A 27,766-nucleotide genomic window follows, 5' to 3' on the forward strand; every position below is an offset into this window, starting at 1 on the left:
TTAGGATTCAAGAAAAAGGAAATTTTGTCTTTGAAGGTGAACTTTCACCTACGCTGGGTCAAAATCTTTCTTAGATGTATATAGGCATATTATGCCTACTAATTCTATTTTTTTTTCCTATTGCACTGTATACTTTTTGACAACCTTATTTTGTCCATATTGCTAGTTAAGCAATGGGTTAATTTTAATGAGCAATATAAAATACACATACTCTACATTTTTAGAGGAAAAAATCATCCTGTGTGGCAGCACAACCCTTTTCAGAGAAGCACAGTAGAAACAAAACATAACAGGTAACAACAAAATACAATAGATATTTTAACCTGTACTTAATCAACAGAGTAGCTTGAAAATACGAATTGGTTTTCACATATCTTGCATGAAGTATCCACAGTTTAATGTTTAGTATTGGATAGAGTGTACATTTTTCTATTAATTGATTCAGTCAGTTCATAATCACCTGTAGAGGAACTGTCAAGGCCATTCTTGCTAACAGTGACCTGGCTCCTATTAAAGTATGGATTTTTGGCTTCTACCTTATATGAAGTGCCATGAAAATGTCCACTGGCAATAAAGTAACTGCTTTTTCAAAGCCATACATAACAATGCCTGCCAGGACTGCTGTGACTTCTTACATGATTTATTTTTAAAATTAGGAAAGTAAGGGGAGAGGAAAAGTTAATTTCTAGTGGGGAAGCAAATGAAATTATAGAAATATATATTATTTATGGATGGCTGTCAAAGCTGGAGTGCTTCTTGTACAGGACTATTGATTGTGTGACGGGTATAAATGGTGGTATGTAAGGTGAAAAGGTGGAACAAAAGAAAATAAATATTTAGAGCCTAGGAAATACAAAAGTCAGAGACAAGTTGTAAGTCCATGCAAAGCCAGAGAATGAAAGTTATAGTCTGAAGGTGACTAGCAGGTGAAGGGATGTAAGAAGAGATGTAGTATGAGTGAATCATGAGGTGAAAGGCCGAACTTTGGAGACAGTGAAATGACAAATGGATTTAAGGAGCATGTTTGGCCAGCAGAGTGGCCATAAAGAGTGGATTACTCTAAGTAGGAAATAAGCACAAATTATGTGGCTGGAATGTAGAAGAAGTCTGGGGATGGCATCAGGTGTCAGTAGGAGTTGTCAAAAACTTTGATGTAAGAATTGATGAGGTATGTGACTAGGAATGGTGCAAAGTTTACAAGGGTATGCAGTAGAGTGAATGCTGGAATTGTAAAGATGTAAAGGTGGTATTTGATAAAAAAAACTTAGAAGATGGCTGAAGGGCTTTATTTTTGCAGTTGGAACATGCAGTTAGAGCATCTGAAAAGATGGTTAAAAATAGGGACACACCAATGTCATATAACAGTAGAAATTAAATCTAGGGAAGACTGTTAAGATTAGTGAAGAGAAAGCTAAAGTCCTAATGAATGCTGAAAAGAGTGGAGGTAAGAGTTAGGTCATATAATCTAAGCCCACTGAGCTCTTAAATATAGTTTTCTTGTATAGGACCCTATACCATACTCTTTGATTAGAATAGGAAGAAGTACAATAAAGAATAATGCAAGTCATTCCTGTAAGTTATCATTCATCTTTTCCATATCAGGAAACAATTTTTTCCCTTTTGAAAAGATACCAGTAATCTCTATTTCGTATTTCCCACAGAAAATTATTACTCCAGATCAGTAAATCAGATGCAGTGGAAAAAAAGTCAGCAAGGAATTCAGTGCTTTATTTGATGTATTGTTTATATGCTTTTGAAATGGAGACCACATATCTTCCAGTTTGCAAAAATTAGACAAGTAGCTGTTTAAATCTTCGGGAGCAGCATTTCATGCAGTACTTGCAAGTGATAAAGAACTGTACTGTTTAAAAGCATTAGGGGATTTATGGTTTTATTTTTTAGGTGAAGCGTCTCTCCACAAAAGTGGTCAAGTATAAGCAACTCTGCAATATTTAGAAGAAGGCTATTAAATCAGCACTGTGTTAAAGTGTGGGTGGTACCAAAAATTGCCCAAGATCCATATATTTTTTCCTCTCACCCTCCAGCTTAAAGTATACATTGCTGGCCAAAGGTCTGGAATTTTTAATGTCACAAAAAACTGTTGTACTGTGTTCTAGTAACCAAATTTTAGCTAAAGGTAAATCCCCAAAGTGCACTATTATACAGTTCCTAATAATTCTGTTAAACAGTTGTTGACAGTATTGATCAGCTGTATCATTTTATCTGGCTTTATTTATGATGAACTCATGAAAGAAATTTATCTTTGTTATTACCTTCTTGTTACTGATTTACCTCACTTCTATGATGGACTATTGCCTTTCTGCAATTCACTGAATGTATCAACTGTATCAAAAGTTGTGCAACTGTAGCAGTGTTTCATGATGGGTTAAAAAAGAAAAAGAAGATAGACAATTTAGGGGATCCAAATCTCTTTGAAGGCAATTGTAATGGAGAAAATTAATAGATTAAAGAAAATTGTTGTATCTTGAATAAATTTACAATGCAAACCACACGTGTAAGATTGTGATGTATTGAGAACTAAGTATATTATAATCTTTTGCATGCTGTTTCATAGTTTTACAGGAAATAGGGTGTGATCATACCTGCATGGTTGTAGCATTTCTGAATCTGTAATTCTTGATTTCATTAACTTGTTTTCACTGAAAGTGATCAGTAGTTCTAATACCTGAGAATAGTTCTTGTTTCAGTTTTGTCATTCCTATTAGCAGTAGAGTAATAGAATTAGTTTCTTTCTGTCTCTTTCTTTTGTTTGTTTCATTTGGGTTTTTTTGTGTCCTGTCCGCCATCTCCTCCCCTCTTCTCCCCGCTCCCAGTATATCTAAAGCTACTTCTGGAAGATAAAATGTAAATACTACTATCTCTTTGAGCAACTACCAGTCTAGTGCTAAAAGCTGTTTCACATGATTTTGAACGTGCCTAATTGTTGTGATTTAACCCCAGCCAGCTACTAAGCACCACGCAGCTGCTTGCTCACTCACCACCACCCAGTGGGATGGGGGAGAGAATCGGAAAAAAGTAAAACTCATGGGTTGAGATAAAGACAGTTTAATAGGGCAGAAGGAAGAAAATAATAGTAATAATAATAATAATGAAGACTTGGAATATACAAAACAAGTAAACTGTGCAGTCGAGTTTTCTGTATTTGGGGAAATTGCAGGGGTCAGCATGCTCAGAGTGCAGGGAATGAGCCTCCAGGTGTGCTGGCCCCTGAGATTCCCCCAAATGTGCAAAACTTGACTACATAGTTTTAAGTGATGCACAATGCAATTGCTCACCACCTGCTGACCGATGCCCAGTTGGTTCCCGAACAGCGATCCGTGTCCCCTGCCACAGGCCAGTTCCCCCAAGTTTATATACTGGCCATGACGTCATGTGGTATGGAATACCCCCTTGGCCAGTTGGGGTCAGCTGCCCTGGCTGTGTCCCCTCCCAACTCCTTGTGCCCCTCCAGCCTTCTTGCTGGCTGGGCATGAGAAGCTGAAAAATCCTTGACTAAACATTACTTAGCAACAACTGAAAACATCAGTGTGTTATCAACATTCTTCTCATACTGAAGCCAAAACATAACACTATACCAGCTGCTATAGAGAAAATTAACTCTATCCCAGCCGAAACCAGGACACTAATTTATGTAAACTTAACTACAGCCATCACTCATGTCCTCACTAAAATGAAGTGGCTTTTTTTTGCTTACAAGTCAGGGTTGAGGGATCTTAAGACTCTTCCTGCAAGGCGTACTGGTTTCTTAATTCCATATGGCCCAAAGACTATGATTTTGTTTCCGTGTTTTTATTGAACAATTGAAGTAAGCATTTTTCTCCTCTCTGCCAAAAGATTTCAAATTCTTTCTTGGGCCTTTCCTTCCTTAGCAATGAAAAATTGTTATCTAGTTCTTATGCAAATAAATGTGTATTTATAGTATCTTATATTAGCAAAGCTGACAAAGTATTCTTTGGAAAAGCATTTATTTTTAAACTAGCTTCAGAGGCAATAGATTTAGAACAGTACAGAGTACTTTAAAAAATTATGCCCTAAGTAATGATAGTGCTATCAAATAATCAAGTTCACACAATGTTTATCCAATATTTTTGATGGTGTATACCAGAAATGTACTCTGACCCTGTGCAAAAGATGGGAAATTATTATTTTTAGATTAGATTATTATTTAGATTAAGTCCATGTGTCTTTTGGACTAGAGAGGCCAGAGCTGGACACAGTACAGAACTGGATGCTGCAGAGTGCTCAAGAGTGGCTGTGCAATGACATTGGTCAGTGGTTATAGGCGCAACCTGCCAGTCCCCATGGATTTATGTATGTCCAGTCTGCTTAAATGTTCCTTAATCTGATTCTTCTCTGCTGAGGGTAAGTCTTCCTTGCTCCAGACTTTCCTCCTGGTCTCAGGGATCTGAGATTCCTGAAGGCTGGTCTTGCTAGTAAAGACTGAGGCAAAGAAGGCGTTGAGTACGTTGGCCTTTTCCCTAGCCTTTGTCACCAGGTTGCCTGTCCCATTCAGCAACGGGACCACATTTTCCCTCATCTTCCTCTTGCTGCTTTAGTTAAGAAGGTGAAGCTTACTGTTCCTTCGTATTTAATCAAATGGTATTCTCTCTTAATCTTGTGGAAATCATCATAGTGCAATATGGTGAAATGGGACTGAAAAGAGATTACAAGCATGCACGTCCGATGCTTCAAGTAGGTCTGTGTTGTAACACATATAAATATCAGTTCTCCTTGTTCATTGTTCTTTACCTTCTCTTTTCTTGCCCATTGCCTGAGTTCTTGTGTGAGTCAATGCTCTGCTCTTGAACTGTTCTTTGGTGGGCATGCCCACATGAGTAAGAAAGCTGATTTAGGTAGGGTATTAGTTATGTCTTTCACTCCTGTTATGCTTTAAGAAACAAAACTGAGAAAGAGAATTAATATCCTTTAACAACAGTTTTTCAGCATTTTCATTCAAAAAATTGTTTTGGTAAGGATGATTTCAGTTAATCTTTATCAAGACATCGGATCACCACAGATGACCAAAATATATCTCCAGGTCCTCTGGCTACTAGTGACTTAATGTTCCAGTCTTTTCGTTACAAATAAAGACACTTCTTGACAAGAAGGGCTGTGGGTTTTTTTGAAGTTACTTGTACCACTTTTTAGATTCTTTTACTTTATGCTTATCACTTAGGACAGTGATCCTTTAGGAATTTCAGAACATCACTATATAAAATCTTCTACAAGTTATTATATCTTTGCATAAAAAAGGCATTTCTTGCACATGACCTAAACAGATGCCAGGGATTTTACAGCTGGTAGCAGTTTATAAATATTAGAAAGACCATTCAGATAGAATGAAGTAAAGTAGTCGTGAAACAATATTTAAAACTTTAAAAATATTTCAGTATCAGATTAAATAAGTATTTAATAGCAGATCTAACAGTCTAAGAGAAAATGTTTTCATTTAAAATATAAGCACCTTAAATACTGATAATGAATGTAAGAAATTATTGCAATAGCACGTGCAATCAGAGAATTTTGTTTTCTCTTACTTTCTGACCTTTACATCCTCAAGAAAAGTGTAATGCATTTTTTAACACTATTCTGTAAATCTAAAAAGGTGTTCATTTTCAGGTACACTGTCTTTTCTGGCATGTAAGATTGTAAGGTTCTTGTATAGTACAAACAAAACCTCAAAGAAAATTGTAGGATTTTTATGATTTTGTTATTTCAAGCAACAAATACATTAAAAGATTATCCAGATTTGAGCTTTGAAGGCAAACCAGTTCTATTACTTATTACTTTACTAAGGTACTGGAAAAGAAAATGTGAGATGTCACAACTCCTCTTATAGACTAATAAACTTTATTTACGAATCCTCTTCCCTCTTTTTCTCCAAAAATAAGTGTTTTCTTCTGGTATTACTTTGATAATCCAAAAATTATATGGGGCTTCATGGAGAACCACTGCTTAAGTATCTAGTTCGTGTAGTTCTGAGTTGAGGACTTCTTTTCCCTCCCCAATTACAAGGGTATGATGTCAGCAAGAAATATCATTTCATTCCCCATACCTCTTCATGCAACTTGTCTTTGTAGATTACACACACACATAAATGCCTTTCTGCTAGTATGGGTGCATGTATGAGGTTTTAAAAGTGATGTACTTAAATGATGCAAGCTGCTTAGACCAATGGTTGTGATTTATTTTTTTTTTAATAAAACACTGAAATCAACTTTAAAAAAAAAACCCAACCAAACAAAAACGGTTGTTACCCCCCTAGCTAATGCAAAGAGATCTTAGTATGAAACCTTGAGAACATGAAGTTTGTCAGAGGAGGAGGAGTGGAGACCACTCAGTCATCAGTTGGTGATGTCTCAAGGAGTTTAACAGCTGAAAACCAAGAAAAGGGGTGGGTCAGTTGTTTGCATCTTTTCAGTTGCATTGTCATACCAGATTCCTTAGCGTGGTTTCCTGAAGCTGGAACCTGAGCTTTCATCAACTTGCACCTGCCTTCAATCTTCCTCCTGTCCTACTGCAGGAGTTTTCTGTGAAGAGTAGTTGCTAAGACATGTTTTCTATATTGACATGCTGTAATACCAGCTCCTAAACACTACAGCAAGAGAAGCAAAAGATCAGCCACGCAGTACCTGTTACAGTATTATAGCATTGGGAATGGTTTCCTCCCCCAATCGCACATGAACTTTAACATTGCAGAAATTGCTGGATTTAGTTAGACTCATCTGCTAACAATTCAGAGTTTTTAACTAGACAACACAGTGCTCAGAAGACTTACTTTCTCTCTAAATGTGAAGGACAGCAAATGAAACTTGTAATATGTCACGGCCTGACTGGTGATTATGCTATTACAAATGAAAGACTTCAGTCAGCTGTCTCTAGTTATACACAAAATTAAATATATTTTCTCCATAAACACTCAAGAGCATCAGTGCCCTCCCACAGATGAGCCTGAACTAAATGCAGCTATTCATTTCTGCAATGATAAAATGCCTGTGTCATGGAGGGGAGGAAAGTATTCCTAGTTCTGCAATACTGGAGAAGAGAAAGAACTATCTAAACAGTCTGTAATGTTCAGGGAAGTATTCAAACTAATGCAGGTGGGTTTTTACTGAAATACATTCAGACATAGTTTCAAATTATTTTAGATGTTGGCAATAGTGCGTCACAAATTAGCTGAAGATGGGCTCTCTCTCCTTTTTAATATAAAAAGAAAAAATGTTACCTAAGTATAGGGCTATAAGAATTTTTTTCATGATACTTAATTTGGATATGCCTTGAAAATTTATTTTGAAGAGAGGAAAAAACCCTCTGAAAACAGGAGAGATTGGCCTTGAGCACTACAGTGGATGTTATTGAACACTCGAGCAGTGGGAAGGACAAAAGGAATGCAATATAAGTTCAGATGCTTGTGTTGAACTGGTTGAAGTGTTTTATTTCTAGCCTACATTAAAAATATCTAAACAGAATATAGATTCTAAAGTTTATATAAATTCAAGTTGTATTATGGCAATTATTTTTGAATGGCATGTCTGAAAGAGGCAGTAGAACATAGTGTTACTGCTGCAGCTTTCCTGCTGAAGACTGTACGCTGTGGGTAAACATCCCCTGAGGCACTGATATCTGATGTCAAAAGCTGTACTGATCCACTGCATTCATTTTTTATTGCACATGTCGATATTGGTCAGGGTAGAGTAAGCTGAACTGTCAGTCCTGGTAGTATGGAGTTATACAATCAGTTCCTATCCTAATACTGTGCATTTTCTAATTTTCATTGTAGTTTACTTAATTACAAAGTCTTTTCTAAAGGCTGGACAACCTGTGATTTTTTTTTTTTTTTTTTTTTTTCTTATTGTACTTATGTCCTTGGCAGTTTAAGGACTAATAAATATGATCATGTGGTTTAGAGCTTATATTACAGGTTCTTGAAACATGAAAATTTATCTAGAAAAAATTTATAGTTGAGAGGAGTTGCTCATTGTAGCTGAAGCACTTTAGTCCATTTTAGGGAAGAAAATTGTACCTGCGGTTGTCATACAATACAACTGAAATAGTTTGTGGTAGAGCTAGAGGTTTTTGGTGAAACACAAGAAATTTAATCAGCTCAGAATGCAGCACCTGCTCTGCTTTTATAGTCATAATGAACATTATTACTTGCATTTTGCATTGGTGCGTTACGCAGTAGGATTTTAATGGAGTGCAAGAATCATCTAACTTGCTGAATAAATGTTGTGTGTTTGTCTGCTGACTGGTCCAGAGGAGATAAGCACAGGCTATTGCAGTCAGCCAGATGAATCATCATTCAGTGCCAATGTAGATTCTGGCATTTTGGAAGTGAAAGGTCGGGCATTATTATGAGAGTGGAAGCAAAAGGGTATGTTGAGTTACAGATTCAGTCAGCTGCACATTAAAAGAGGAAAAGGGAACTTTCATTATGAACATTAGTAGCCCTCATACAGTTTTATTTCTACCTCTTACATTCTCTTCTTCCTTTTATTTTTTAAATATTATCTATTTTAACACTTTGTTGCAGTTGACTGTATGGGATTCTGATAGTGTTTGTATAGGAGATATGGAGACACTTCAGAAATATATTAAAACCACAAATTTGGATGTTGAACCCAGTTGGTTTGTCAGGCTGCACTCCTGGACGTTAATTGAACAGTACCACTAATACCATTCTGTCAGTAACGTCTTGGTTGCCATGTTGCTGTTTTCTTAGCTGTGCGTTTTCTATTTAATTTCTTCTTCAAAACGTTAGAAAAGTTCATCTGGTCTCCCGATGCACAAAAGAGGAAAGTCCTTTACTAGTGCTTCGGAAGTCTCCGTTAATGTGTTTACTGAATCCAACATTTACTTAGTTAAATTGCATTTCAGACTGAAAAAGGATCTGAATCTTTGGAGAAAGGATTTTTATCACATTATATTTGTAGGAAGTCTATTTTGATTGGAATACTCTAAAAAATTAGTAGGTAGCCCGAACCAGGAAGCAAGGTACAGAAGTTGCAGTCAAAGTTATAATCAAAGATGGCAGTAAATGAGTGGTCAGTCATTCATAAACACTCAAAGGAAGAGAAACCAAAAGTTGCATCTTTGTAGGTCTCTCTCTCTAAAACACGGTCTTACCGTTTTGCTCAAGAAAAGGAAGTAAATTTATGTGAGGTGAGCTTAACTTGGAAAGTGTGTATGATTAAGTAGCATTCACTACAAGCTTCAACCGGACCTATGAAAAGGTGACTTTCTTGTTCCACTCATGAAATAAAGGATGCAAATGTGAATCACCAAAATAACATCATATAAAATTCACAATAAATTTGAACAGAATGGAATATGCTAGCTCAGATAAACTCACTTGTTTAAGCTTAGCTCCTAGTTTTTGAAGTTGCTCAGTATTCTTTTGACTAGGCTTTAAAAATTATTATTTCAAGTGCTATTTGTTAATGCTAATAAAGAGATATTAATGATTGAGAGGTACAGTCCTTCATACCCTTTCTTTCTGGAGAAGTTTTATGTTAAGTTATTACATGAGATCTGGATTGTAGATGAGTTAACCTCCTAAAATGAAGGGTGTATTCAAGTTATTTTTTCAAGCTGTCTGTAGATGCAACCACCACCACTTCATCTGTGTATTTGTGACCTTTTTTGGATGAACTATATTTGCTGGTTTTCCCCTTAAATGGAAGCACAGAATCTATAGAACAAGCTGACAAATGAGAGTTGCTGTGGCTCTGTACTTCTATACTCTGACTCTTTTTGAGTTCTGTTTTTCAAGAACTTCAAGGAAACAATTACTTTAGATGCCTTCAGAGTTATGTTCTTCCCAGCATAATTTATGTCCTATGCTATACCTTGTTCTTGAAAGTTTATTAAAAACTGCTGTGTAAATTTGCCAAGTCTTTTCATGTTAGAGTAAAAAACAATTTTATCTTTACAGTTTTAATATGAGTTTGCTTATAAAAATTCTATCTGTTTTTACTGGGGCAAAATTACATTGGGATGTAAGAGATTTTTGCCCGCTTCTGGAAGGCAGCCAATGAAGTGTTAGCATCTTGTGTGAATTAGAAGAACGTACTTTCATCTGCTTGTTGTGAGCAGTTGTGCTCACCTTGGCAGCATTCCTGAAGCAAGAAAGTCAAATAGCAGCTATTTTATGTTCCCTTGCTGAGCTGCTGAGGGCAGGAATTGATCCACTGCTTTTGTTAAGAAGCTGTTTCTGGTTTAGTATCACATAGATGGTACACCACCTGATCATTAGATGTGGACATTTTATTTGGATTCAGTACAGCTTATACTGTCTTGTATATGATAAAATATATTGAACTCAATAAAAGCTGTGGATAACTATACAATTACAGTAAATGCCATATATCAACATATAACTGGATTGTACTGTTAGTTTGACTGCCAGCTCCTTGAGATAAAGTTTATGATGTTATATCTTTGAACACCATTTTATAGTACTTATATAGTTGGTCACAGTTTGCAATTTTGCTTCGTTGTGATTGAAAGCATCTTTCTCTTGGTGTCTTTATAGCTATGCTAACACATTCTTTTTCTGGTGACTTTGAGAAATACAACTATCTTTTCTCTATCCTGTCTAAGATGATATCTTTTACAGTTATTCTTTCTCTATGGCATTTTAATCATCTCTAGCTGTCATCTTTTCTCTTATTTCTGTAGAAATTTCTTTACTGGTTAGAGTGGATTGATTTTTGTATCCTTCACTGTTCATTAGCCTACATTGTTCTGCGATTATGAATTTCAGATAGATGAATTTGTGTTTGAAGTTCTTAGGACTAAATGATTCTTTTCTTCTGTGTTTATGTTTTGCTTCGTTGTCTTCAGCTCGTAAGTGTTATAATTTTTACCTTCTGGATACAGAGTTCAAGATTTCTAGTTTTTCTGCATAAGCAGAATCTTTCAGAACTTCCCCTCCCGTCTTGCCTTACCATTCTTTTTCTGCTGCAGGAGAGAGTAGGTAAAAATAGGATGAAAAAACCAGATATCCTATCAACACCACTTCCTTACATTCTCTGGCTGCGTCACTGACAGCATACACTGAGTAAAATGATACGCAACAGGCAAACGTTAGTAGGGAAACAGTTAATGTGTCAACTTTGCTTCTAGTGCTCTTACAGAAATGCAGGCCATGCTAGTTATTCTTCCCTGGGTCTTTCTGTAAGTTTTTAATCATCATCATAAAATCTAAAATAATGGCAGGATTTTGTGAACATGGATTGCAAGAAAGCAAGCAGTGTGGTTCTTCATAGAAACAAAATTTCCTTTATGTTTTTAAGTAAGCTTTCTGAACTCTAATAATTTCTCACTTGTGTCAAGGTTTTAGTGTAGACATTCGTCTGATCACCCCGTGGGACTCGGCACAGGGTCCACCATACCCTGGGCCACAGAGCACTGACACCAATATGAGGATGCTGCAAATGGCGTTTATTCAACTGCGTCACGCCCTTATATACTGTCTGTCGGTCATCCCGCCTCCCTTAACCCTTCTCTTTCCGTACATCGCGAGATCTTCCGAGCGCCAATCCCTACATTTTAGATGACATTTTTAAAACTTGTTCAGTTGCTAATCTTCAGCAAGGCCTTTGACACTGTCTCTCATGGCATACTCCTTGAGAAGCTGGCATCTCATGGCTTGGACAAGTATTCTCTTTGCTGGGTGAAAAACTGGCTGGCTGGACGAGCCCAGAGGGTTGTGGTGAATGGGGTGAAATCCAGTTGGCGGCGGGTCCAACAAGTGGTGTTCCCCAGGGCTCGGTGTTGGGCCCCGTTCTGTTTAATATCTTTATTGATGATTTGGATGAGGGGATTGCATGCACCCTCAGCAAGTTTGCAGATGACACCAAGTTGGGAGATCTGGACAGGCTGGATCAATGGGCTGAGGCCAATCGTATGAAGTTCAACAAGGCCAAGTGCCAGGTCCTGCACTTGGGTCACAGCAACCCCATGCAGTGCTACAGGCTTGGGGAAAAGAGGCTGGAAAGCTGCCTGGCAGAGAAAGACCTGGGGGTGCTGGTTGACAGCCGGCTGAATACGAGCCAGCAGTGTGCCCAGGTGGCCAAGAAGGCCAACGGCATCCTGGCCTGTATCAGAAATAGCGTGGCCAGCAGGAGCAGGGAGGTGATCGTCCCCCTGTACTCGGCACTAGTGAGGCCGCACCTCGAGTCCTGTGTTCAGTTTTGGGCCTCTCACTGCAGGAAAGACATGGAGTTGCTGGAACGTGTCCAGAGAAGGGCAACCAAGTTGGTGAGGGGCCTGGAGCACAAGACTTATGAGGAGTGGCTGAGGGAACTGGGGCTGTTTAGCCTGGAGAAAAGGAGGTTGAAGGGAGACCTTATCACTCTCTACAACTACCTGAAAGGAGGTTGTAGTGAGGTGGGTGCTGGCCTCTTCTGTCAGGTGGCTAGAGATAGGATGAGAGGAAATGGCCTCAAATTGTGGCAAGGGAAATTTAGGTTAGATATTAGGAAATTTTTTTTTACTGAGAGGGTTGTCAGACACTGGAATAGGCTGCCCAGGGAAGTAGTTGAGTCATCATCCCTGGAGGTATTCAAAAAGCGCGTAGACAGAGTACTCCATAACATGGTTTAGTGGGCATGGATGATGGTTGGACTCAATGATCTTGAAGGTCTTTTCCAACCTAAATGATTCTGTGATTCTATAAACACTGTCATTTTGTAGTTATAAAAAAAATAAAACTAAATGTTGGGAAAAATGTTGTTGGTAAGGAAGAAGAATTCTCCTTGAGAGAAACTACGCAAATCCTTCTGTCAGGACAAGACCTTTTTATGAGAGGTCAGTGTTCTACTGCAAGCTAGTAGATCAGACATCCTACATTGTATACCTTTAATTGTCCAATTTTCAGAGATAATACATTTTCAATTTATTTGTGTGCTTTGTAATGAAAATATCAATTTTCTGTTCAGTTGAGATGGCATACTTGGTTTTCCAGAAGTCATACAGACACTTTCTTTTCCAAAGGCTCAGAAAGAAACTATGCTTTCATGAAAGAAGAGGACAGATGCTCAAACAGATAAATAATTAAGTATGACTTAGGGAAAAAAGGGTAGAAATACATGCTGTTTTCACAGTGGAAACAGGCCACTAGCAGACGTTCTTAGGTCTGTGCTGTTAAATACATTCATACATGATCTGGAAAGCATGACTAGTAAGTGTCAGTGTCACTCCAGATGAAACTCAGTTTAGATCAATAGACAGTGTTGGGGAATTTCTTTATTTTTATCTATGTAACAACAGGCTTGGAGTTAGCTGATGCTACCAAAAATTGAGAAGTTCAATTTACAGTATGAAAACCATCTACGTGCTCAGTACCAATCAAAAAAAGCAAATACAAGTCTTGGAATTCCTAGGAAAGAAACAGAGACAAAACAGAAAATGCTTGTAATGTCACTGCCCTGGTGTCATCTGTCTTTATGACCTCCTCTCTGCTTCACAGAATGCTTTTGCTGCAGAGCACGGGCATCTGAGGTGGTGGTCTGGGGAAATAACACCAGATGCTGACACTGCTTTGGGAACTCATCTTTGAAAGGCAGGATTCCAGGCATAGTAGATTTTGATCTGATCCAGTCATTCTCATGCTTTTGTATTCTTATCACAAGATTTCACTGAAGAAATATTTTTCAAGCTACATCAGTTTAACGGGTAATTTCAACACCTGCGATTTTTCTGAGTTCTTATGATTAAGGTAGAATAAGCAATTACATTATTTTTAATTATTATGCATTAATAAGTTATATAGCCAGCTTTCCAAGAAAGGTGGGATTGAAGTTGATTACAATTCATTACAGTTACATTCATTGCAGTTAATGCATTAAAAAAATAGCTGTCAGCTTCTAAAGCAGATCTAATTAATTCTTGATGTTCATTCTATGTTATATAGTAGGTTTATAGGTTAAAACCTCTGAACTTAAACCTTATTTTCCTTAAAATATCTTATTCTCACTTGGGTGAGGCAATTTTTTTTCCTTTCTTAGTCATTTTTACTAGTTTTAATATGATACACATCACATTTATTGTTCTTTAAAATGTTTTAGATATTATTGTTTTGACTGAGTCTAACATAACCCACTTAGTAACAGCTCAATAGATTAGTCAGGTATTACACTTCAGCAGCCCCCACTTTAGCTGAACCTTTCTCAAAAGACTTGAGGTGATGAATGAAACTTGGAGTCTGTGGTAGATTGTCCTATATTTTATTGGATGTTTCCATGCTCATTTGGACTTTTAATGTGATGGTATCATCTGATTAGCATTCTGATTCAATATGAAATGCTTATCATTATAAAGGCGTTGATAGAGAAAACAAAAGTGCATGTTAATACAAAACATACTTCCATCAAAGGATGAATCAACTCTCTTTACTGTTTCACAAATTTATTTAATCTGTTTAGTCTTTCCTTACTCTATGGTGTGTGAAACTTGGATGTTGCTATAAATTATTTCACAGCCTTTGTCTTTAATAGCACTTGAGTTTTTCTTAAAGGTAGAGTGGCAAGTCCTATATATCAGTGGTCTCCACATTTTTTTTATTGTGCACCCCATCACTAAAAATTTTTTAGCGTACACCCGCCATATATGTATATCTATTTATTTATAACTTACATGTGTTGCTGAAGTTCTAATATTTTCTTCCTGCATGCTAATGGATCGTCTTGAGCACACCCAGGGGGGTGTGCACCCCACGTTGGAGACCACTTGAAGTTGTACGTTAGAAAAAAAATTGTTAATCTCTAAAAAATTTAAATTGTCTTTTTTGAGTATGTGAGTAGGAAAACTTCAATTAAATTTTCTTTCTCCTTTCTTCATTTTCTCATATTCCTTCAGTTGTTGCTGCTACTAATGCAGATTCTAATCATAAAACTACCAAAACTTGAAGATCTCTCTTTTCTTCACCAGACTCCATTCCCTTCCATCAAATAACTACCTCTGCCATTTCACTTTCAGTAGCTACAGTTTGTAATGGGGAACAAGCCTCGCCTAGGCTAAGTAGAAGACTCTGATTTGTCATACAGCTTTTATTTGATACATTTGATGCTTTCTTTGACCATATATGCTTGACCAAACATCTGTATCAGTGTATTCGTTAATTGATAGTAGTGAGTCTTGAATGGAGAGCAGCTGTATGTGATTCAGAGAGGAGCATAATGAAAAATAAAAAGTAACCCACTTGGAATAACTTGCCCATCAGACGAGTTGTGTTGTTAACCTGTCAACAGTGTATTCTACACTGCTTGGATGTATGTCAGGGAAAAAAAAAATCTAATGTTAGGAGAGTCTTTCTACTTTTTCGGTCTCTCTGAATAAATGGTCTCGATAACTCATTGCTCCAGTAGGTTTCAAATTAAATATGGCTTATATAAAAAAAAAAAAAATTAAAAAAAAATCTTTCAGTATCACTATTAAGCTCATCAAATTTACTTTCATTGGCTGACTGCTGCCTTTGGTATTTTGAAAGAGCAAATGGCCATACAGTCTCACGGTTATTTCCAATAAATGATGTTTGCAGCCCTTTGTGGTAAGATACACATCTTCTTTTAGGAAGTGCTTGAGGTTTGTAGCTAAAGCAGGTCTGAGGACAAACAAGCAAACCTCATTCCCTTGGGGAATATAACAATTTGAAACGGAAACTTACGGAGGAAGAGACTCAGGAACTGCCACAGGTTGCAATCTGCTGGTTTTTATATCTGGGTGGTAGTGTGACTCAAGCCTGGAGACATTGTTGTTCTGACTGAAATCTGGCTCACTCTGGCTCTTAAAGAGGCCCCAAGAATGTTTCTGTTAGCCTAGTTAAGGTGTAACTTGTTGCCAAAAAGAAGGTTGGAGAGCTTGCCTGCTTCTTAGGACATGAAGATTCCTGTCACTCTAGTTTGTTGCTTCTGAAGGTTATACTACAGGGGTTATGTTTGTTTCCTGGTTTGTTTTTTTGGCTTCCTCCTCTTCTTGAATCTGGTAAACTCTTACTCACATCCTCTCTATATGAAACAATTCTAGTCTTTTAATCTCACCTTATATGGAAGTCTCTTCCATGCCTCCAGTAGTTTTTCTCATCTGTCAGTTCTTCTTTCTTACCATACTTCTTTTTGGGTCGATCTCACAGAAACTGAACACAGATGTCAAGTGAGGAGTATTAGTATTGCCATTTCTCAATGTTAATTTGAATCCCATTTATTTATGTGCATGGGTGAAATCCTGAGTAAATCTATTAAATCAGTAGAACACTTTTGTTATCTTTAGTGGAACAACAATAATTCTCTAAACAATTTGCTTATCTTTTTGACCTTCAGATCTACCTGGCCAGGCACTGGAGATGTTTCCATGATGAGTAATTCTTGAATTGTTGCAATCCATTTAAAAAAATTAACTGCAGGTCAGAGCTATAATTCATTTATTTTTTCCAGGTTGTGTCGTCTTGGGCACTTCATGTGTAAATTGTTCATTTACTTAGCATTGTTAGGTTCCTTTCTCCCTTTTCTAGTCTTCTCTTAGAAAGATTGACGTGGGATAAGAAAACACAATGGTTATATACAGTCATGCTTCTGTGATGGTCCCATATCAAAGATCTGAGACTGGAAGAAAGAATTAGTAGTCAGGCAGACACTAAAGCATGTGCCAGAAATAATTGTGGTTTTCCACAATTAGTTGTTTCATCACCTTGCCAGGGCTTGAGGTGAGGCTGGCTGGCCTGTAGTTCCCTGGGTCCTCTTGCCCTTCTTGAAGGTACAAGTGACACTTGCTTTCCTCCAGTCTTTGGGCACTTCTCCCAATCACCGTGATAGTTCAAAGATTGTTGAGAGTGGCCTCGCAATGACATCAGCCAGATCCCTCAGCACTTCTGGGCACATCCCGTCAGGGGACATCCAATTATACCATGCAAAAAACCCCCCACCTGTGTATATTCTGTATATAAGGATGTATATTTATGAATTCTTAGGGTATTTTTAAGATATATCTAAACTTTTGCAGATTGTTCACACTGAAGTGTTAAAAATAGTTTAATGTACAGAGAGGTTCCTTAGTGAGTTCAGCATAAGACTATATTTTTAATTCCATTATACTTTTACCCATCAGCATTTATTCACCATATAAAAAACCATTTTCTTAACCTTTTATGAAAAAAATTTGAAGGGATTAGAGAAGTTTTACAAGTGCTACTAATTCTTTTTGAGCACCTCTTCTTTTTGAGGTGTATAATTCTGACAGTAACCACGTAATCCATCACTTGTTTTTTTCAGAAGCCTTGGAAAAGAACTGTGAAGAACTTGCAAAACAAAGTCAGAGGAAATAAAGATGTAAAAGACTCACAGTGTTTACTTTATTATATTAATTTAGATTAGCATGAGCACAGAAAAGGAGCAAGAGGCTCTATTTTTAATTTGGAGCTTCTCCTTATTGCCAGTAGTCAGAGTTCATTTTGAACACAGCATCAATAGCTCCAGTAAACTTCCAGAGTATTTAATTTTGTTTTCCTATGCTAAATTAATACCTCTGCAGTGTAATTTTATGATTAACAGAGCCTGAATCCATGAACTAAGGTATTGCTGTTTTTTCGACGTGGGTGAAAAATGGGTAAATTCATAAAGAAAGAATTCTGTGCTGGGGTTTCAAATGAATATAAAACCTACTGTGCTGTATAGTTTGTAGGTTTGAAACTGTGGAATCATTCTCAATTGAATAGAAGTACATTAAAATTGAACTTTAAAAATTCAGAATGTACAGATGAATCAAGCATGTTGACTCATAAATGTTAATCTCTTATTAAAACTCTCAGTAAAAGTCTGAGCTGGGACTGGACAAATGATTGTAAATGATTTATCATCTCCTACAGTTTCTTGCTCAAATCTCACGTCACAGGTGAGACAATGTAGACAAAAACCCATAGGGAATCTGGATACTGGGGTTTATTTAAGAACCAAGGAGGTCAGAGCTTTTACCTTACTTGAATGCCTCCCATGCTGGCTCATTTGCTCCCTTTGCAGCCTTACATTCTCTAGCTCCCCACTGCCCCTCCCAGTAAGGATGTAGCTGCTGGACAGGGAAGGCTGGGCACAAAGTTGTGTTTGTTCCTGCTCTGCCAGTGCTTGCAGCTACCAGTCTTGGGCGTCATCAACCAAAATGCATGGACGTCCCCTGACCTCCATCTCCCAGATCTCTGGGATCTTTCCCCCACCTCCATCCAGCATGTTACCTCTAAGCAGGATCTTCATCTTTCCAGCCCCCCTTCTTTCTGAGATGACTGCTCCTTTTTGGGGACCTTTCTTTTCCATCTCCTCATGTTTCTGGACCCCCAAGCTCACGGTGTTTCCAATCTAAAGAGTCCATGTGCAGAAGCACACTGTGTGATCAGCCTTGTAGCTGGTGGTTCAGTTTCCTGTCTCTCTGTCGCTGGAGGATTGAGGGCATGCCACTTTTGCTTAGTCTGGGTGTTCCAAAAATTTTGTTACTAGCCTGTACCAGTTGCAGTTACCAAGTAACAGGCTTCTGCTTGAGAGTTCAAAATTTGATTCTGACTTACCTGCCAACCGTTAACATTCATAATTTAAGCTATTCTTCACCTAAAACTTTGGGATAAAGCACTAATAAGTAAGGAAAACAAAATGAAATTTACTGGATTAGAAAGATTTTCCTGCATGTAAAATTTAGAGTGCTGAAGTACTCATATATGTATCCAGAAGGCTGATTAGATCCAAATTGTCCATATCCAAGTTTCCTTATTTCAGAGCAGAACAAGTAAAGAAATGAGTGATTATAAATCTGTACATGTCTAGATTTTAGAAAGTCCTGATTAATTATTAGGGTCCCTATAATCTTTGTTAAATTTTTAAATCAGATTTCAATATGGAGATCAGAGATCAAATCTTTGGCTTGTATGAACTGTCCTAGCTCTGCTGACTTTGATGGGACTCTGAAAACTGAGACTCTCTTTGATTGCCAGGGTGGAATAGTGAAAAGAATAAAACACTTTCCTTTCTCTTAGCCCAGTGAAATTATATATACAGTTGTTAATTGTTAAGGTTTAATCAGTGCTTGAAGTGGAATAGAGTATAATGGTATGTTACTTTTATTTTCTAAGTGGTGAATGCCAGCAGTTCTTGTAGGGAAGGACTCGGTTATGAGTCCCTACAGGAAGTCAATGGGATACATTACTCTTAAAGGCATTCCAAAAGGGAGAGGGTAGCAGGAGAATGTCTGCTTTTCATAGCTGCAAGAAGGTACTGCTAATCATGTGGTTGATGGTTTCTTATGCTATGAGAGGCGTGGATGCTAGATGACAGCTCCAATTATGTGAAGCTCTGTTGCTCATAATAGCAGGATCTCACCTCTGCTAATAGTTCAAAGCCCTTTTGGACTTGGAACTCAAAATGATCAGTAAATCATTTGCCTCTTTCTGAAAGCAGGACCTTGCCTCTGTGAGTTGCAATGGCTTCTTGTTCTCATTTCCAGCTGTGCTGAATGATAGATCTGCTCCTGAGCCCAGAACAAGGAGTACTAGCCATTAACAGCCAAGTCATTAACAGACTTGATGAAATAGTCTTGTCAAAACTGTTGTAGTTTCAATGTCTGTGTTTTGGTGATACTAGGAATGCTTAAATAGATGATGACAAGTTAGCTTGAGAGTTAACAGTGTAATGGTATCATATTAAGAACATAATATTGCAAACTTTTCTGCAGAGTAGTAAGTTTTTTTTTAGGATATGATTGTAGGCATATTTGGAACCCCTTCTTTTTTTACTGCACAATTTTACATACAGCCAGAAAGTTGCCTTCACAGCATCAGTGCTCTATCAAAGCAAAAGGATAGCCTGACATTAGAGAAGCATTTTTCTTAATAAAGAAAGTTCTCCATTTAATTTGAAAAAACCCATACATATCTTTCTCTTCATCAGCAGGATTTTTATTTTTTCAGTCAATAACACAGGAGTATTCTGAAAGTTAAAGCTTTGATTGTTAGTGGTTATATGAAAGCCTTTCTAGACGTGTAATTTTAAAAAGTAATGAAGTACAAGTTGATAGAAGAAGTTTAAAAGAAGCACCTAATTCATATATGACTGCTTCTAGAATTGCATGCTCTGAAAAGTTAAGCTGTGCTAGGTTTACCCATAGAAGGTCAACTATGTCATACAGGTGGCAGAACAAGAAATATGAATTATCCATATTTATACAGATTAAAGATTTGTGTAACTTGCTGGTTAACATACTTCTTCCAGTTCAAGTTCTAATGACACACTGGTTTCAGTGAATAGTGCTCTGAAATACCATCATTTCATGAGACAAGAAAACAGAATGCTGTCTGCAGAGCCGTAAATCTGGAGCCTAGAAAAACACTATTTTTACCTTAAAAATTAAAACCCAAAACACTTCCATGCCTTTCAGCAGAGTGGAACATTGCCAAAACAGTTTCAAAGGAAGGAGAAAGAATGATGTTTTGTATTCTTCTTGCTGCTGTATTCTGCAGTACTTGCCAAATTTAAAGCTGTCTTAAAATACAATGCATTTTTCCTCCTTGTCTTTTATTTTTTGAATATTTATCATGTCAGTATAAAATGATATGGTTTTTTTAATATATCATTATATAAAATGATATGATAAGTTCCAGTTATTTAGCCAAGAAAATTGAAATGTAGAATAAGAATGGTATTTATTGCTGCTTATCTTTACTATTGGTATCTTTTTTTGATAATGCTGGAAGCATCCTAGAACTTGCCTCAGTTACCTTTTCAACCAACAGCTTGGTGTTCCTCATGTAGTAGTTTGTTGTTAAGTTCAGTTTCTTGCTAACCTTCTCGATGGGTGGTGCCTAAGAGTACCTTTAAGCTGTGGAGTGAGTCCTCTAATAGTGATTTGTTGGGATGCTGGTCTACACTCCCTTGTATTCCAGCCCCAAAACTCAGTACGAAGGTAGGATCTAGCAGTCCTTCACTGTTCCCTGAAATGGTTTCCTGCCTTTCTGTGTTTGTCTTTGGTTTCTGGAGCTTCTAAGCATAACTTCCAGGACCTTTCAGTTCAGGTGGACCCTTCACCACTAGCTCCTGCTCCCATCACAGAAATATAGTTCAAGTTTTGCCAGTCAACTCATGCCTGCTGAGTTTTAACTCCAATACCTACCTAGTGTTGTAGCAGATATGGCAGATACAGGAGGGTGAGTTCACCATGAAAATGACAGCCTAACCTGTTGCAGAACTATTTAAATCCAGCTGTAATTCAGCACAGACAATTTACTTTTCTGTCAAGGAAAAAAATCCCAATGTTAATTCAGTAATCAATTAAACACTTAGGCAAAATTTAAGCTTCCATTGAAAGGCAATTTCTTTGAAAATCAATCATCTCTGTTTTGCAACATGTACTGTATGAGAAATTTTAAGGAGATTTAAATTGAAGGACATTTAAATGAAAAAACCTAAATATGTAATACTGCATGTGTGTTTATAATAACTGGTACAACAACTTCAAGTTCAGTACATTGGGAGGTTTCTTTACATTTGATTTCTGCCTCCCTAAAATTGCACTAACATTATGACTGCTAAGTGTAGCATTTATCTGTAACATGAACTAAAGAAAAGATACAATAAAGCAATTTCTAAATTACCTTTTTTGCCTTGGGAGTAGAAACATTTTTTATTACAAGAGCATGAGCCATGATAACCCATTAATTATTTTGTGGGGAGACTGGAATGTTCAGTTACAGTTTTAATGGAAAGGATATAAATTATTTCTTCACCATTTGTGAAGAATGGTGGGGGGTGGGAAGAGACCAGTACAACAAAAATGGAGTTGAGAGAATGACACTTACCAACAAAACACTTTCCATCCCCTTAACAGCTTCAGATGGAACTGAATTCAGGACACAGGAAGAGACCCAAATGATCAAATCCCAAAGGCAAAACTGCTTGTGGGAGGTTTTAATTTCAGATTTGCTTCTACAGAGATATTTGTATTTATTTTTCACAAAAAGAAGTATTTTAATATGAAGATATATTAAAATATTTTTAATCCATTATCTAAATTATTAAGCTAATATGAAGTTACTGCTTTTCCTAAGCTTAGTTGTGGTTTTACTGCACTGTTCATACTATCTGAAAAACCACCCAGGAAATCCATGTAAAACTCCTCCAATCTTCCAATTTAGCAAATATCACTTACTCAGAATTTAAATACATGTATAACTTTAGGTAGGTATTCAGGAAATAGGCATAAACTTACATACCTACTTAAATCCTTTGCTAGATTGACACACTATTTTTATTTTACACATCACTCTTGTTTTAATAGTGGTTTGATTATTATTTGTATGCTTTTAGAAACAACCTCAGGAAAGTATTTTTATAAACAAAAAGTTTGGATCTCTAGAAGTCACATATGTGTTATCCAAATTCATGTCTATCATGTCTGAGGGTCTTCCTTGTCTTCTCCCTTGGGGAAAAATGCATGCTCACCGAGTATCTTGTTTTAGTAAGCTTTTTGTTTTTATATTTGTTATGTGCAAATTTAAACTAGACACACCATAGCAAAAAAGTGTACATTGCAGTTCTGCTGGAAGCTGATGGGGCATGGTATTCCAGTCTTGGTACTTTCCCTTTAGAAAGCTCCAAGATACATAGCTTTTCCATGATCATTTTGTTATACAAAGAAGTGGAGGTATTAATCGCAATATTCTTCATAGAGCTATAAACCTCTGAACCTGTAGGCTGACCAGCACAGATGCTAGCGTGTATTTTCTATGCAGAGAGGTTACAGCATGGCTGTGAACTGTTTTCCTTGCTCCTCCTTCTCCAGTCCTAGTTCCTAAAGAACTTCTCTTTAGGTTCAGTATGATTTTAATCTATAATTTGATTTCATCCAGCTGCTGGGCTATCGTAGCTCAATTGGTATCCATATGTGGTAGGACCATAGAGCTGTCTGTTGCCTGGCTGTGGCATGTTTTCCTCCTGGTGGCTGCATGCTGATGATATAAAGGCCCAGAAAAATGAATCCTTCTCGAACTCTACAAACCAATGATCTACTGGGGAGGGGTTTTCCTAGTTCCTTTGATATATCTTCAATATGAAATTAAATAGGGAAGTTAATATGCCTGTATTTTGTTCTGCTTTTACAAGTGGAGAATAAAAATTTTTTGTATTTTAAATAACATCAAAATATATTTTAAAGTTTGAGTGCTTGATCCTTCCAGTGTATTCTTGATATGGTTGGAATTGCAGAAAAACATCTGGCTATATGCATAGAAAGGATGGTTGACTTTAAGTCCTAGAAAAAGTAAAATCACAAGAATTCTGTTCAACATCTAAAATGCATTCTGATGAGTTGTGTTTTCTAGTATACCAAGGAGAGCACTGCCATTACAGAGTAAGCATTGCTTTAACAGTGAACTTGACCGCTGCAGTCTGGAAAAAAAAATAGAAAAATAATGTACTTGAACAAGTATCCTTATGTGTTTGGAAGCCCTTGAGGCTGAATAAAATGCCTGGCCTAACATTGTTAAATAAATATAAAACTAATTTATTTCAGATTCAGGATGTTCTAACACGTCAGACTGTTTTATGAAGTTCTAATTTTAGGAATTAAGTAAACTTTTTAATATGGCTTTTTATGAAAATAGGAACAGAATAAGTCTCGGAAAAGAAAATGAAATCCTGAATTAGATAAACTGTTAGGTGATTTAGATTGTTTTAATAAAAATTAAAAAAAGAAGGTTTGATATCATTGGAGTCATTGGATCCTACTTTTGTGATGGTATTCCAAATATCTCTGTTAAAAAACCCCTAGAGTGGTTGAGTAGAAACGTATTTTTCTTTGGATATTTTTTGAAAAGTTTTTTCCAAAGTGTAGCATTTTTGTGCGCAGAAGGAACTGAGTCCAGGGCATAGGTCTGTATTGGTACTCCACTCTAATTAGTTAAAAACCTTTTCTTGATTGGTATGCAGATTTTTGGTCCTCTTTTCATTAATACACAAGGAACAAGCCAGGGGCTAAGGGCATTTGGATCTTTTAGAAATTCATTTGAACTGAACCATTAAAAAAAATGGTTTTTTTTCTCTCAGTTGCAAATCAGGAATGTATTTCTTGCTGAGAGACAAAGCATTTCTATTAAGTGGCTACATACCTGGTTCATTTGTACTGATATCTGTGAAGAGTAAGCACACACTTAAATCACCTGTTTAAATGGCAGTCTGAATGGGGTCAAATGTTTGCATACATGCTTAACATTTAACAACATTTGACATAGTATTTTTCATTAGACTATCTGATGTATGTTTAACGTATTTAATAAGAAAAAGATTTCATTAAAGTGTATTTTTAAAAGTATAGTGGTACTGGCTGCTTCTGTATACTAAATAGTTCTTAAAACACTTTCATTTTTTATTTTTATAGTTTGCACTAGTGCCTTTAGCTAGTCTCTACAACTTTTGCAACTGTTACACTGGTTGCAGGCTTGCATCACTTTGAAAGGATTGGTACTTCAGGAAATGTACAGCAGTCTTCCAGCCTGCTGCAAGGTCTTTGTCTCTATTGATGATTGGGTGTATAATTACATGTAAGCTGTAATGTATATTTTTAACTTTGATCAGTTCACCAATACCAGCATAGGCTGCTGAATCAGATACACCAAATGGTCAGCTGAAATGGCCCATTTTTAATACATTTTCCTTCACTTGCCTGAAAATAACCCCAAGAATGTTTCTTTACTGGATATGTTTAGTTTATCTTATGTATCTATACATTCAGGTGTAGTGAGTCAAATCTGTAAAAGAGTATTTTGAAAAATTTCCAACATTTGATTGAACTCTGGCAATTTCTGATAAATGTTTGATATGCTATTATCCTCCTGTGTTTTATTGGAAAAATATTCTCAGAGAAGTTATTGCTACAAGTTTCTAAAAGCAGCTTTGTTCTTTTTCCAGTGGTCATTATAGTATGAAGGTATATCATCAATCTTTTTATCTTCAAAATATAGTACGATGACCGGTACAAAATTCAAAGTTCATCATCACAGTGACCAAAAGGGGTTTTGCTTTGTTCAGCAAAGTACCACATAAATGAAGCATATTAGTTATGTTAGTATTTTTATTAATTTTTGGAATGATCTTGTTGTTACAGCTTCTGCTACATTTGAAGACTTTCAAATCCGGCCCCATGCTCTTTTTGTTCATTCATATCGAGCGCCAGCCTTTTGTGACCATTGTGGAGAAATGTTGTGGGGGCTGGTGCGTCAGGGACTCAAATGTGAAGGTAAGCTGCAGTGAGATGTGATCTTTCACTCTCGGGAAGAGACCTGTCCATTCCACTTGTGCATGTTGTCTCTGATGCTGCTTTTAAATTGGTTAGACATCAGAGAAAAATTACAGTAGGTAGAGACAGTAAGAATTATCAGGAAAATTAACTGATTAAAGAACTAATCCTTTTGACTGCTCTGAGGCCTCCTAGATACGGCTCTGTAACGTGAAGTGCAAAAAAATTGGTCTATATGTATTTTTAAGAAAAGGTTTTCTGTGTCTTACACTTCCCTTACGAGCCTGAGCCTGTACCTCATTCTGTATCATGTTAAGTCAGATCATTTAACTTGAAATTACTGTCTGGCCATATGAGGTTTTAATACCTATGTATTCTCATTTTGCCACAACTGTTTGACTCCTGGCAGACTGTATCCAGTGGAATATACTATTTGCAGTGAAAGACTTCCTTACTTCCCAAATGCTGATCACAGAAATTTCCTGCACTTTAAGACCACAGATTTTTGTAAAATCAAAGAAAAAACACTAATTACAGATATACCTGTTTGGAGCTTGTAATGTTATCTCCAAAAATTTGTAGAATATAGGAGCTAAACCAGCAGAGTAGAGGAAAAATGTTTAATCAGAAGTATGAGTAGTGGTTTTGAATTCTTGTTGGGTTGGGGGGGGCGGAATCTTTGCTTTTTCCAGTAATAAACTGTAATCAGGTGGTTTTAAATTTCTTTTTTCAGGATGTGGTCTAAATTACCATAAGAGATGTGCGTTTAAAATCCCTAACAACTGCAGTGGCGTACGGAAAAGGCGCCTGTCAAACGTGTCCCTAACAGGTCTCAGCACTGTTCGGACAGTTTCTGCAGAACCCTCACCCAGCATGCCGGATGAAGCCCTTCTGGTATGGGATTCCCTAGCTATAGAGGCCATGGGTGTTGCTGATAAGAAACAATGACATTTGCTGCTGTAGGATCTGGTTTTGCCTGTTGTAGACCACAGAGGAGGGTGGTATGTAAATGATAAAGCCTTGCTGTGAGAAAAGGCATCCTGACGTAAAAGGGAGGTCACCAGCTTAAGGTATGTGGGTTTAAGGTATGTGTCACTTCTGATACTCCCAGGAGTCTCCTCCCTTTATCAAGCATTAGGTTATTTTGAAGGTCTAAAACTGCCACTCATGCTAATGTGAGTAGTTGCATCTTGGAGCATGTTTTCTCTGGCACTGGAAGTTGAATTTCTATTATATCCATTGGTTTATGGTATAGGAAAGATTTGCCTAAGGAGAACACTGTGACTCAAACACCATGGTATCAAACTGAGTATCTGTCAGAGTCAATCCTGTAGTTAATTAGTTGGAGCCTGCATATTTAGCACATTTCTAAGCGTTCAGAAGAAAGTAGAAGTCTCCATTATTTCCTTAAACAGATCTTTGCAGTGAATGTATGTATATGTTTGTATATATGTGTGTAGATATGTATCTAGATGTACAGTATACACACAGGCACACTTAAATATATGGTATACTTGTATATGCATTAATATAGTAGTTTTCCATCATGAAAACAACTCTTCTGAGAACAAAATGTAACGACTGGAGTAAATTAGAATGATACGTATTTTTTATCTTTGGCACATTTGTTCCTTTTAACATTCATGGTCACAATATACTTGAATAGTTAAGAATTTACATTGTGTGTAATGAGTCCACTAATAAGGGAAGGTTTTGAAAACCTTAAGGTTTAAAAGAGAGGAAAGAATTTATAAGTACACACAACAATTATCATGTTTTCCTCTCAATTAGAATATTAAACTTATTAAACTTGACATACTAAAAGGACACTGTTGCAAATGATGTAGATCTGGTGCGACATGCAGTACCATCTACGAACCATAATTATGTACTTATGCTACTGATTATCATTAGCCTAAACCTACTTGGAAATTAAGGTTAACATTATGAATCTGTATTTTTAATTGAAAAGCTGCATAAATGAGTAAGGTGCTTAAGTTCTACAAAAAGTGCAGCAACAAATCTTTATAGACTGTTCATAATTCTCAGTAGGTCATTTCAGAAATGCTGACTTACTCAGACCAAGACAGAAAATGTTGAGCAAGGCTGGCCCTAATTCTGAATTGTTTCTAGAATTTTGGTTAAAAAAATTGTATGAGTGAGCATCCTGGTAAACTTTCTATAAATATTCACTGCACTGTACAGTTACAAGATAGCAAAAAGTTTCAGTTTGAAAACATTTTTAATTATATGACTGTGTTGTTTGCTGATACATTCTTACATGAAATACCTGTTTTGCAAAGCTACATGTTTTAAAACTGTTGAAAATATTAAAATGGCCAGTGAAGAAATACAGTAAGATTCATATACACTGCAGGCTATACTTCTCTGAGAACTTGTAATCGTCAGTGTACCCATGCTGATGATTCAGCACATCACACGTGCGCGCACACACATGCATGCACAAAGAAAATTTGTTTACAGT

The 27,766-nt window shown here is 36.8% G+C and overlaps 1 protein-coding gene across 6 annotated transcripts in view; it reads left to right on the top strand.

Moving 5' to 3' along the window:
• The window catches only part of PRKD1 (protein kinase D1), a 150,109-nt gene that overhangs the window by 77,816 nt on the left and 44,527 nt on the right, over nt 1-27,766 (top strand). For all 6 annotated transcript variants that reach the window (XR_007509124.1, XR_007509123.1, XM_049825131.1 and 3 more), the window contains 2 exons: nt 25,150-25,281; nt 26,015-26,175. Coding sequence is in view for 4 of the 6 variants with exons in the window: in XM_049825131.1 (XP_049681088.1) it covers nt 25,150-25,281; nt 26,015-26,175 (293 nt within the window). In the remaining 2 variants the exon portion in view is untranslated. The remainder of the gene's footprint in view (nt 1-25,149; nt 25,282-26,014; nt 26,176-27,766) is intronic.

This window comes from Accipiter gentilis, chromosome 22 (assembly GCF_929443795.1).
Source record: "Accipiter gentilis chromosome 22, bAccGen1.1, whole genome shotgun sequence".
NCBI lineage: Eukaryota > Metazoa > Chordata > Aves > Accipitriformes > Accipitridae > Astur > Astur gentilis.